This window comes from Salvelinus sp. IW2-2015, unplaced genomic scaffold (genome assembly GCF_002910315.2).
Source record: "Salvelinus sp. IW2-2015 unplaced genomic scaffold, ASM291031v2 Un_scaffold560, whole genome shotgun sequence".
Classification (NCBI taxonomy): domain Eukaryota; kingdom Metazoa; phylum Chordata; class Actinopteri; order Salmoniformes; family Salmonidae; genus Salvelinus; species Salvelinus sp. IW2-2015.
The window spans coordinates 419,978-433,965 of NW_019942573.1; the positions used below are offsets into that span (position 1 = coordinate 419,978).

A 13,988-nucleotide genomic window follows, 5' to 3' on the forward strand; every position below is an offset into this window, starting at 1 on the left:
GCTGCCTCTTCTACAGAGAGCTTCTTGTTCTTCACTGGGTCAATGACAAATCCAGTGGCAGCTTGAGCCTCCAGCAGAACCAGGGAGGTTCCAGGAGTTAGAAGACCTTTGGATTTGGCCTCATAGATGCTCATGGTCTTTTTGGTGGATTCAATTCTTACTCCTGCAATGCAATTTGTTGCCCCAAGGTACTTTTGAATAGATTCCATTTCCCCTACCGTCTCTTCAGTAACTTCTCCATGGATAATCTGAGTGAATAGTTCCTTTGAGATGATTTGTGACTCATAAAGCTCACTTGCTGATACCTGCTTCCTCAGTCCTTTGAACTTTATTTGTTTTGATGTCACTTCCTGTATTATTATGCTGACTATTTCTATTATCTCTTTCATTGTCAATGATCTTGTCTTGTACTGTTTCAAGAGCTGCTCTCTCTTCTGTTTTGAAATATATTCAGAGATTAACACATCCCACAGTGACACTTGTTTGTCTTCAAATTTACCTGCATTGATGACCACAACTTTGTCTTTGAATTCCTGCTCTGTTTGTTCATCTGTGTGAAAGTCACCTCCAGCTTCTACATGTAATGGTAGGAGTAAAAGTCCTGTCTGAGAATCCTTTTCACACCTCTCTCTTAGCTGAAGGTATGTTAGGGTTTCCTTGGTGCTGGGGTCAAAGAATCCTTTTGTGTCATCTTTTGGATTAGACATTACTTCACTTGTTTCTTCATCAAGGTAGCCATTTTTCTTGGCGACATGAGAAGGTATCCTGTAGCTGTTGACTGGGTCAATTATTCCCCCTGTTGCAATTTGTGCTTCTAGCAGATGTATCCCGTGGCCTTTCTCGATCAGATCTTTTTTCATGGCTTCAAATAAAGAAATTGTGTCATCTGTGTATGGATCTACATATCCAGTGACTGCTCGTTCAGCTGAGAGTAGTTTTTCATGTATTTCTAGTCCAATTAGTCGTTCTCTTGCGGCCTCATCAACAGATAAATATTTGTTCTTGATTGGATCGATGACAAACCCTGTTGCAGCCTGAGCCTCAAGCAGTTTCAGTGCAGTACCAGGTGTTAGCAAACCTTGCATCTTTGCCTCATAAATGCTCATTACTTTTTTGGATGGAAGAATCTGGATGCCAGCAATACTTCCTGTACCCCTTAGGTATTGCTTCACAGATTCCAGTTTGGTCACTTGTTCGAGAGTTACTTTTCCTTCCTCCAAACTCTTGAAGGTATTGGCATCGATTATGCTTGATTTCAATAGTTGTTTTGCAGAGACAGGCTTTCTCAAACCTTTTGTTGTTTTCAGAGTTTCGTTCTCTTCCAGTTTTGTAATGGTGGAAATGACCAAAGTGATTATTACTTGTATGTTCATCTTCTTTGTTCTGTATTTTTCAAGGAACTGGAGTCTCTGATCATCAGTAAAGTATCCAGAGTGAATCAAATACCAAAGAGAGACTGTCTTTCCTGAATAACGCCCTACTGATATGCTAACAGTTGTCTTTTCAAACTCCTGTTTAATCTCAGCGTCTGAGTACATTTTTTCAGTTTCATCCTGTGTTTTAGTTTTGTCCATCAGTGGCAGAAGAAACAGACCCGTCTCTGGGTCCTTTATGCACTGCTCCATCATTTCCATGTAGGTCAAGTTTGCTTGTGTCCTTGGGTCAAAAAATCCCTTGGTGTCATCACTGGGATCTGTCAGGATTTGATTAAGCTCTGCATCAAAGTATCCCTTTCTGTAAGCAACTTCAAGGGGCAAATGAAGACAATTCAATGGGTCAATGATGCCACCTGTTGCAATCTGGGCTTCAAGTAAACGAATGCCATGCTGCTGCAGGATCAGATCTTTCTTCATGGCTTGGAAGAGTGAGATCTTTTTATCAGTGTAGGGGTCTGTGTAGCCAGTTACTGCCTTCTCTGCTGATAAGAGCTTTTCGTACAGCTCTGGGCCAATTATCTTCTCTTTAAGAGCATGATCCACAGTCAGTTTCTGGTTGTGAAGAGGGTCAATGATAAAGCCTGTGGCAGCTTGTGCTTCCAGAAGAGATAGCGCAGTACCAGGAGTCAGGATGCCCTTTTTCTTGGCCTCATAGATGCTCAGTTTTTGACTGGAGGGTTGGAGTATCACCCCGGCTACACAGCTGTTTCCTCTCAGATAGGTTCTAACTGTGTCTATCTTCATTATATCCTTGTTGGTCAGTTTCCCTTCAATCAGACTTGTGTATGTCTTTTCGTCCACAATTTCCAACCTCAAAAGGTCCACAACAGAAACATTCCCCCTCAGACCCTCAAAGTTAAGACCGGCTTGCCACTTTATCTCCTTGCTTTCAATGATCTCCAGGATAATTACAATGATTTCCTTGATTGTGATCGTCCTTAACTTGTACAGTTTGAATAATTCCTGCCTTTTGTCCTCACACAGATATTCAGAGTTGATGAGATCCCAGAGTGTTACATGCTTGCAGCTGAACCTGCCATACTTAACAGTGACATTTGTAGCTTGGAATGTCTCCTTTATGTGATCTTGTATGTTGACTCTATTGCTTTTGCCTTTGAGTGGCAGAAGACAAAGGCCTGTGCTTGGATCAGTGACACACCTAGCCATGAGCTTCAGGTAAGTGAGGTTTTCATGAGTGTTGGGGTCAAAGAAGCCCTTAGTGTCATCACTTGGATCATCAAGAATCTGATTCATTTCCTCATTGAAATATCCCCTCTTGTAGGCTACATGGACAGGAATACGATGGCTGTTAAGAGGGTCAATGATTCCTCCAGTGGCAATCTGTGCCTCCAGCAGACGAATTCCGTGGTCTTGTAAGATGAGGTCTTTCTGCATGGCTTGGAACAGAGAGATGGTTTTGCCAGTGTATGGATCTTTGTAACCAGTCACTGCTTTCTCTGCTGAACGCAGCTTTCCATGAAGGTCAGGTCCCACTATGTTTGCCTTCACTGCCTCATCCACTGAAAACTTTCTATTGGCAATAGGGTCAATGATGAAGCCTGTTGCTGCTTGAGCTTCCAGTAGAATCAGTGCAGTTCCTGGCATTAGCTTTCCCTTTTGTCTGGCCTGGTAGATTGTCATGATCTGAGAATCAGGAAGCAAAACACCTGCAATGCTGTCTTTCCCTTGTAAGTACATTTGCACAGTTTCATCCTCTGTGACCTCCTTCACTGTCTTCTTCCCCTTGTTGAGTTGCTCCAGGACGTTCTCGCTAATGATATCTGCCTCTACCAGCTGCTTTGCTGTGACAGTCTCCCGGATTCCTTCAAAGACGACGTTGGTTGTTTTCACTGATTGCTCTATAACCTCCATAATTCTTCTGATCATCATCTCCATTGTAAGGTGTCCCTGTGTGTATTGCCGAATGATGTCTTGCCTCTGATGTTCGTTGAAGTATTCTGACATCAGCAATTCCCAAAGGGATACAATCATTCCCATGTACTTCCCACAAGTCACCCTCACTCTCACTTCTTTGAAGTTAAGTTTGCTTTGATAGTCGATGAAATTATGATTCCGACCACCTGACTGTTCCATAAGAGGAAGCAGGCAGAGTCCAGTGGCTGGGTCGATAACACATCGTCCCATCAGCTGAAGGTATGTCAGATTTTCCTTTGTGTTTGGATCAAAGAATCCTTTGGTGTCGTCTCCTGAGTCTGCAAGTATTGCATTCATGTCTTCATCAAAGAAACCTCGCTTGTAGGCCACGTCCACAGGAAGTCTGTGACTGTTGATGGGATCAATTATTCCTCCTGTGGCGATTTGAGCTTCCAGTAAGCGAATCCCATGCTCCTTCAAGATTAGGTTCTTTGACAGTGCCTGAAACAGGGATATTGTTTCACCTGTGTAGGGGTCTTTGTATCCTGTGACTGCCCGCTCAGCCGAGAGCAGTTTAGCATGGTAGTCAGGGCCCACAACTTTGTTTTTAATAGCCTCGTCCACACTGAATTTCTTGTTCTGAACAGGGTCAATCATGWATCCAGTGGCAGCCTGTGCCTCAAGAAGAACTAGTGCTGTTCCAGGCATAAGAATGCCCTGCTTCATGGCTTGATAGATACTCATTCTCTGATTGGACGAGAGCATAGCTACACCAGAGATACCTCCTTTACCTTCCAGGTACTCTTTCACAGTCTCCATGAGCATCACATCCTGAGTGGTTGTTTTGCCTTTCTGCAAGTCGTCATAGGTCTCTTTGTCAATGATGTTTGCCGCCAGGAGCTCAGTGGAGGACACCCCCCTTCGCAGGCCTTTGAAGGTGATGCAAACTGGGAGCAGCAGTAAGCCAGTGTCAGGATCTACTATGCATTTCTCTATCAGATGTGAGTAGTTAAGATTTTCTTGTGAGTTTGGATCATAGAAAACTTTGAGGTCTTCCATCTGGTCAGAGAGTAAACCTTTTTCATAGTGTCCCTTCTCAATCGCTAAGTACACTGAAACATGTTTTTTTTCAACAGGGTCAAATAGGCCTTTTGTGGATAGCTGTGCCTCAAGTAACCGGGATCCATAATTTTTTGAAATCATATCCTTTTGTATGGCTTGGAATACAGAKATTTTTTCATTTGTGTAAGGATCTATGTAACCATCAATGGCTCTCTCGGCAACAAGGAGTTTTTCTCTCATCTCAGGTCCAATTATTCCTTCCTTGACAGCTTCTTCTACTGGAAGTTTCCGGTTGTTGATAAGGTCTATGATTCCCTCAGTGGCAGCCTGGGCCTCCAACAGGGCCAACGCTGTGCCAGGCTTCAGTAGACGTTTCTTCATGGCCTGATATATTGTTATCTTCTGCTTTGTCTTCTCCAGGAAGACTCCAGCTACTGCACCGGTGCCTTGTGCCTGGCCATTTTCATTCCCTTCCATATCTTTAGTGATCAACTCAATCTTGACTTTCAAAAATCTGTGTGAAGATATAGAGAAAAACAAATTTTAAATAGGAAAAGCACTTGCACATTTGAGTTTGCTTGTTGCAGGTGAATGGGAATAATTTGTTGATAAGGCCGAACAGCCAACACATAATGTCTTTATTTGTTTCTGCATGCTAAAGCAACTGTTGGAAACGTATAGACTTAAAATGGAAATATTGGGGAACTATAAAACCTAAGAGCACTTAAATGCAACCTGACACGTTATTGTAACTCAACATGCTTATTTTTTTTACAAAGATCAAAACCATATTTTTGAGAGAGGTTAAGACACTGATCGTGAACATATAATTCTTAATTGCACTAGATTAGTTTTTATTTTGTTGAATGTTATCAATAAATGCACTGGTGAATGTTAAGACATAGGACAACAATGGGTAAATGAGCCAGAAAAGCACACAGCTTGACTAAAAAACATACACTTCATCTACAGTGACATAATTTAAAAAAAAGTTGAGCATGCTCATCAAAACATAAGATCAAACGTTTTTGGGGAGCACACTAACGGTAGCTAGCAAACTCACGTACATTGCAGTGTTTCGTACACTTGACCTTATTTTAGCGCCCAAAACATTTAATATTAATACCATTGTAAAGCACAATTTCTCCCCTTTCCAGCAAAATCAATGACGAGACCTTCATGCTGCCCTGCATGATTGAAGAAAGCAATGGAGCTCTGCCGGGTTAAAAAAAAAATCACCTATAAAATGTAAATAAAACACTATAAAGACTTTATATAATGTCTCATTACAGGGTTATAGGGTTTTATAGGGTTTTTAGCGCGGCGCTAAAGTTATCTTCGCAAGTAAACTGCGGCTGTCACATTTTTTGAGAGTCATGATGGTTCGCAGTGATGACGCAAAAAATTTACTATTGATTGAATTAACTGTTGATGAACTCACGAATAATTAACTTTACACTCATTATTACACTCACCATTGATCATTTCTCGTTTTTAATCTGCGAGAGAAGCGCTACCCCTGGTGGAAAGAGGCTGATCGACACATAATGAGTTGCAAAATGCGTGCCATGAGTTACGTCATAGGGGTCAGTCTTTTCATCTTTTCTCAAATACTATTGGTCCATTACCATGTCAATCAACGCATAAATAGAAACGTAGTTTACACTCCGGATTTTGATACCAACAGTCGCTGCAGTCCTTAGTTTTCATTGCAGCCTCGTTCGAATGCCACAGTTACGCAAAATGTGTACAAAACAGTGTTAGTTACCAGTATTTACCATCGATCTGATCAAAATCTTGACATTACTGTCTCATTGTTGGGAAGACAAAATGTGGTTACAGGATCTTAACATCAAGCAAAGTCTTGTCAGACATGTTCTAAGTCGTAAGTAAGTAAAAAGTGCACACATTTTTTGTGCACTATATAGGGCAGGGGTATTCAACTCTTACCCTACAAGGTCCGGAGCCTGCTGGTTTTCTGTTCTACCTGATAATGAATTGCACACACCTGGTGTCCCAGGTCTAAATCAGTCCCTGATTAGAGGGGAAAAATGAAAAAAATGCAGTGGAACTGGTTTCGAGGTCCAGAGTTGAGTTTGAAGGACAGGGATTAGGGTTCCATTTCGGACACACCCTTGACATACTGCCAGAGGTCTATTTATCTCTAGAGGGGTAGCTAGATTGTGTGCTGGATAACATCACTACAGCCTGTGGGAGTAGAGAGGGTGTGATTATACTGTTTTTCATGCAGGGTGTGGATAAACATTTCAAATATTCAAAACGTGGTCTCCATGCTATTTTCAGGAATGGATTAGACTATAAATTATTATCTACGAATATTAGCTATCAAGACAAAATATTTACCAAAGCTGTGTCTTGCATGAATAAGCAGCAGGTAAACTGTTGTGTAGTAGGCTCTGTAACATGAGGACACAATGGGTATAATTAAGGGAAAGTTTACTCGTCAAGCTTAACACGCCATCACAGCATACATCATCATCACACGCATACTCTTCTCCATATCTAAAGTCCTGTTTTCCTTGTACTTCCGTTCTGTGTCAGAATCGGAGTATGTGAGCGGAATGGAGCTGGAGCGGAGCGACAAGCTACGAGCAGAACATGCCCAATTTGACTGGAGCACGTCAATTTGGCTCCAGTAGCCCTCATTTCACGAGCTCTGGGCATGCCCGCCCCAGCATGCATTTGTAGTCTACTTGTGTGCTGCTATAGCCCCTTGCTTTAGGAACTTTAATGGAGTTCGCTAAATATTTTCATAAAGAAACTGATAAAACACACAGGTGCTAAATCAAGGTGACTTACAAAGATGGGGACAAAGAGGAAGAGCAAGATTGCGGTGATTTAGTGTCCACAACTAAACAATCATAAAATACACATATCCCAAAAGCATGCTAAAAGAAAGGAACGAGGTGGGTAGATAACTAAGTGTATCATTATAGCTAAGTATTTATAAACAAAAAAATCAGATCTCTTAAACGTTTTGTTCATTTTCGTTCAATTGTCTGTACAATAGGCCATAACTGATTTTGCCCCAAAACGCCTAACATTCATGAGCTTTCCGTTTTGATTGGGTTATTTTGCCTAAAAACCTTTAGAACTACCTATAATGAAATAAAAAAAACAACTGCATCTCTGCCTAGCCTGGCAAGAGTGGCCAAAAGGGTGTTTAGCATCCCCAGTGGTTTTGCAAGTGTGAAGAGGATATCTGCTGCTGGCCGGCTCTCCAGGAGCCATCGCATGAACCTGAAGACACAGACTGGCCAAACTCATATTTCTAAAAATGAAATCAAAGGCACTAATGAGTTTTTTGTTTAATTTGTATTTAATTCTAAATAAGTCACTGCCTATATGCACAATTTATAGAATATAATGATTTAATACAAGTACATTTTGTTAAAATGCTGAGGGCTTTATGTCCTATTGTGTCGCACTCATAAATCCCTTGAAATAATTGAAATAATATAGCCTAAATAATAAATGTTTGTTCCTTCTTAGGCTCTCTGTCTGACTCCTGACCTATTTTGAGTGTTTATATGCTGTTTAAAATAAAATGTACTCTATTTGAAATTATGTTTGCTTCTTACTACATTCACCTTTTCATGTGTATTCAAATACTTTTCATTCAAATCGATATGGTTTGGTTTCAATACTTAAAAAACAATTGGTAGGTCAAGGTAGTCACAAAAATAGATGGGTATTGGTTAAATTGTGATTTTAATGAATGGAGCGAAAAAAAGAAAAAAAAATCCAGGTTTTTTTCTGTGAATGCGGAGAAGTTTTTAGCAGAGGTTTAGGAAAGCACACATCACTGACAATCTGAAATGGTCCACCCACACAGACTGTGTGGTGAAAAAAGCGCAACTGCGCCTCTTCAGCCTCAGAACAGTGAAGAAATTTGTCTTGGCCCCTAAAGCTTCTTAACGGGACAACTTCCGGTGAAACTGGAGGGCGCGCAATTCAAATAAATAATCATAAAAATTATGGATATTAAACATTTAGGTACATATAAGTGTCTTATATCGGCTGAAAGCTTAAAATCTTGTTAATCTAACTGCACTGTCCGATTTACAGTAGCTATTACAGTGAAAACATGCCATGCGATTGTTTGAGGACGGCGCCCCACATCAAAATATTTTTTCACCGGCACAGGTTTCATACAGTCACAAATAATGATAAAATATTCACTTACTTTTTGAAAATCTTCCTCTGATTTGTCATCCAAAAGGGTCCCAGCTATAACATGTAGTGTTGTTCTGTTAGATAAAATCTTTCTTCATATCCCAAAAAGTTTGTTTAGTTGCGCCATCGATTTGAGTAATCCAATCGTTCAACATGCAGAGAAAGGAATCCGAAAATCTACCCCTAAACTTTGTTTCAACAAGTCAAAATACATTTCTATTTACTCCTCAGATACCCTAAAATGTAATCAAACTATAAAATTTCTTACGGAAAGAAGTATGTTCAATAGGAAACTTTTAGCAGGTGCGTCCTGTCTTCATGGCGCGCACAAACACGAATATCCAAGACTGTGTCCCTGTACATAAAACTGATATTTCTTATTCGTTTTTTGAAGTTACAAGCCTGAAACCTTGAACATAGACTGCTGACACCCTGTGGAAGCCATAGGAATTGCATCCAGGGAGCTAATTTTCAATATGACCTTTTACTTGCCTTTCTAAGAGTCTCTCTCTCAAAAAAAATCTGGTTGGTTTTTCTTTGGATTTTCTCCTGCCAAATCTATTGTGTTATATTCTCCTACATTACTTTAACATTTATACAAACTTCAAAGTGTTTTCTTTTCAAWYGTACCAATTATATGCATGTCCTGGCTTCAGGGCCTGAGCAACAGGCTGTTTACTTTGGGCACGTCATTCAGGCGGAAATGGAGAAAAAAGGGGCCTAACATACTGACCAGACCGGAGGTGTTGTGTGCGTTGCAAAATAAATGTACACATACATGTTATTCAATCATTCCACCCACACTGCTCGCGAGCGTTTGCGTCGCCTGGCGTAAAATAGAACTTGGTTCTATTTGTGACACTCAATGCATTGCAAGTCCTGCCTCTCCCATCTCCTCATTACTTTTCAGGAGCATATACCCACATACCATCTCCTCATTGGTTTTTAGGCGTATATAGCCACGTGGGTGATTGAAAGATGAACTGAGGTCTACACTCTAGTCGGTTGTGGGAATGCACCTTTTGAAGTTGGTTGCCAACCGTCATATAAAGTCCAAAGAAGAAGAGTGATTACTAGAAAACAAACGTTTACCCTTTTATCTGTGGACTAATTGTCGGAGCATAGGACCTTGTGCATCTCATGTAAAATAACAACCCAATGTTTATATCCCAGGACAAATTAGCTAGCAACAGCAAGCTAGCTAGCTAGCTAAATTGCAATACATGTTTAATGCTTTTCGACCTGTCCCCAAATTAATATACTATTGGTTTTATTTTTATATTTCAACCTGCGAGTCCTGATCGCGTCTGGTGTGGGTGGACAAAGTCAACGGTCTGGTCAGTATGAAAGACCCTCACAAACTTTTACAGATGTACAATTGAAAGCATCCTGTCGGGCTGTATCATTGACTGGTACGACAACTGCATTGCCCGCAACCGCAGGGCTCTCCAGACGGTGGTATGGTCTGCCCAATGTGTCATGGTGGGCAAACTGCCTCCCCTCCAGGACACCTACAGCACCTGATGTCACAGGAGGGCCAAAAAAATTATCAAGGACATCAACCACCCGAGCCATGGCCACTATCATCCAGAAGGCGAGGTCAGTACAAGTGCATCAAAGTTGAGACTGAAATACAGCTTCTATCTCAAGGCCATCAAACTGTTAAATAGCCATCACTAGCCAGCTACCACCCGGTTACTCAACCCTGCAACGTAAAGGCTGCTGCCCTATGTACATAGGCATGGAATCACTGGTCACTTTAAATGGAACATTAGTCAATTGAATTATGTTTATGTACTGTTTTACTCATTTCACATGTTACGTTACAGACATATCCTAAAATGGATTAAATAAAAAGACGGAAGCCACTCCTCAGTAAAAGGCACATGACAGCCAGCTTGGGGTTTGGCAAAAGGCACCTACAGAACCTCAGACCATGAGCAAAAATATTTTCTTGTCTGATGAAACCAAGATTCAACTCTTTGGCCTGAATGCCAAGCATCACGTTTGGAGGAAACCTATCACTACGTTGAAGCATGGTGGTGGCAGCATCATGCTGTGTGGATGTTTTTCATCGGCAGGGCCTGGGAGACTAGTCAGGATCGAGGCAAAGATGAACAGAGCAAAGACTTCAACCCGATTGAACATCTCTGGCGAGACCTGAAAATAGCTGTGCAGCAACACTCCCCATTTAACCTGACAGAGCTTGAGTGGATCTGCAGAGAAGAATGGGAGAAACTTTCCAAAAACAGGTGTGCCAAGCTTGTAAAGTCAAACCCAAGATGACTCAAGGCTGTAATCGCTGCCAAAAGTGCTTTAACAAAGTACTGAGTAAAGGGTCTGAATAATTATGTAAATATGACATTTTAAATACATTTGCAAACATTTCTAAAAACCTGTTTTTGCTTTGTCATTATGGGGTCTTGTTTGTAAATTGATGAGGGAAAAAATAACAATTTTATACATTTTAGAATAAGGCTGCAAAGTTAAAAATGTGGAAAAAGTAAAGGGGTCTGAACAATTTCTGAATGCTCTGTACTCTACTGTATTCTATTCAATGCCACTCAGACATTCGTTTCGAACCTATGCCGACACCCTAGATGTGTGCCAGAGGCTGTGTCATTACCACCAGATCAGCTAGGCCACTATATCTGTTATCTGATAATTAACAATGAGAAACACCTGGTTGCAAAAACTGGTTGCAATAACATCATTACAAACAGATTTCGACCATTTGTAATGACATCATTTCAACTAGCTTTGCTTGCTGGAACTAGTCTGACAGAAACCACAACACCCTCTTGTGTGAAATATAACCAGTAGCTACCAAAGTGAGGTTACATTTTATTGAATGGGCTCTTCATTGCAGCAATTGTTTAAATTGGTTATCGCTCTTCATGCAAACAATTGAATATACCATACACTGTTGGACGTTCAAAACCATTTTATTGCATTAGCTTATCATGCCATTAAGCCAAATAAGTAATACATCGTAAAACTGTAATGTTTTATTTCAAGCCATGCTCCTTGAAATAGGGGTATTTGTTTAGTTTAGAGTAATCAATACAATGCTTAGCATATTTGTAGTTTCTGTAATACACATAATTTATATTTGTGATTCTCAAGGTGCGGGTTAATTCCTATGAGGGAATTTGGTAAAAGGCTATTTGCATATAATGTAGGTTGGAAATCTAAAGCATTGCTATGTCATTTCCTTCACTGTCCTGTTTTGAAAACATCCTAGTAGCACACGGAAGGAAGTATACAATTGTGAATGTCCTGGGTTTTGGTTGGTCACGTGTACAGCACTAGTCTAGACTCGTAATAATGTCACACAGGATGGTTCCCTGGGTAGGTGTAATTAAAATGTTTGCACAGAACGTTTCAGTAACACTTTACTTGCCATGTCATTCATGTTTATGTTTTAGGAATATCCTGTGTGATGCAATTTCCCCTGATGTTGTGCACAATTTGTTTATTACTTGGTACAGAGCTGCACATTTAGATATCAGGAAGGTGAGGATGACGTTTTGAAAGCAATCAGTGCTCTGCTGCAAAAGTGACTAGTCCTTGTGAACTAAATTAAGGCTTCCATCATGTAAAACCAACACTATACCGCCCCACCATTGGTTTTAATGTTTTGACAGTTAAACAATGGCTTAGGTTGTGTTCATTAGGCACAAGACAGAAGAAAGTGGATTGAAACAGGGGAGGACTTCCTGGACTTGTCCAATAAGAAATGCTCATCCTCATTTTCAAATATATATATATTTTTTTCATTCAGTGAGCTAAGAAACACGATCCTGGTTTCACTGTATGAATCCAACAAAAAAATCTATTTCCATTTATCACCAAATTACACACTTTGTGGTTCTAGTTTTAGGTAAGCTTCTGTTTTTGCAATAATACAACATTAAAAACTAAAATGTATGTTTTTTTGTCAATAAAGTGTGTGAAAATGTTTTCACTCTTGCTATTAAACTTTATTGTCCTTGGTAAACAGAATAGGATTTAATCATTGACAAATTGTACAGATTGTAGCCTACGCTTCTTTTAAACCAATCCGTTCACAGAACTCAATGCTGTAATAGAATCTCTGAACCAATAGAACATTTTATTGGTGACAATCCCCCTGGCTCCAATCCATCTACATTGTTCCATACCAAGAAGTTCTGATCCAGACCTTGAATGCCTCCCCAGGCCCTGAGGTAGCTGAGCACACTTTGAATATCGTTATAGAGCGGTCAAAGGTTATGTGTGTCTGGGAATGTTTGCTCTTCCACTTTATTTCAAGGAAGTTGAAATAGTGCAGGATTTGCAGTGCTGACTGTTTCTTTACACATCGCCTCTAGCAAAGGAAAACGATGTCCTCTTAATAATTAAAAAGGAATTCAAACCATGTCGGCTCAGCCCTAATTTATGTGCTTTCTGTAAACTGGAGATGCATGGCAAATGGTCCAGGAACACAAGGAAAGCACAAAGGACAACGCCCAAGGACTAGTCAGCCCTTCCCCCTCTGAGGGGCCAAAATGTAACTCTCTCTACAGTATCCAGAGGACTGACTATTGAAGGTGTGATATAATAATGCTATAGTATCCATGTTTGGTATCTATCTGAAACTTGTTCACTGAGGATAACTGCTATCTATATGGATGTATGATCTCTGTGGTAACTTGTATCTGTACAGGGTGAACTCTGAATTACTGAATTACTCTCTGCAAAGGGTTTTATGGTCCTCTCAGGAATTCTGTCTTATTTACATTGGGTCGAATCCTCCTCACAAGCCTTTAAATGCGATATAGACAATTCTCAGATAAATTCTTGCTAGTCAACTCATTGCCTAATGCTTGCTTGCATATTTGTATTATATTTAAGGAGTGAGATAAACATTTGAATAGGCTAATTGTCTAGTCTTATTGCGGAGCGCATGTGAGGTATATATAATATGCATACATATCAAATATCACCCAACTACAACCATAGTCAATTAGATGTGCTTATTTAGACAAATTTTCCCTGAAACCACACTAACCCACGAATACTACAGCATAGATGACAGCCTGCAAAAAAACAGTAGATTCATGAGAGTTCTACTTACTAAGCCTCCCGGATATGCGAGGCGCCACTGTGTGTCAGGCAGAAGAGTAGAGACAGACGTGAGGATCACTGTGTGCTGCTAACTCCTCAGGATCGGAGCCACACTCCTCTTATTCATATACAGGTCCAACATGACAAGCCACACCCATTACTCTGGAAAAAAATCCAACTGTTGCTGAGCCCAAATGTCAGGAATTCCTCTTCATTTCCTCAGATTGGTTCCCATTGGACATTACCTAACAATCAGTTGCGATTTTTTGGATTGACTGAACCACAATGTCATCTAATTTATTGTGAAATGTATTCACACCTTATATATGG

The 13,988-nt window shown here is 40.4% G+C and overlaps 1 protein-coding gene across 1 annotated transcript in view; it reads right to left on the reverse strand.

Annotated features, from left to right (window-relative positions):
* eppk1 (epiplakin 1) overlaps positions 1 to 13,766 on the reverse strand; it is a 20,708-nt gene extending 6,942 nt beyond the window's left edge. The window contains 2 exon segments of the mRNA XM_070438184.1: positions 6 to 4,887; positions 13,669 to 13,766. Coding sequence (XP_070294285.1) covers positions 6 to 4,850 — 4,845 coding nt within the window. The 5' untranslated portion in view covers positions 4,851 to 4,887; positions 13,669 to 13,766.
* Between the last annotated feature and the right edge of the window lie 222 nt (positions 13,767 to 13,988).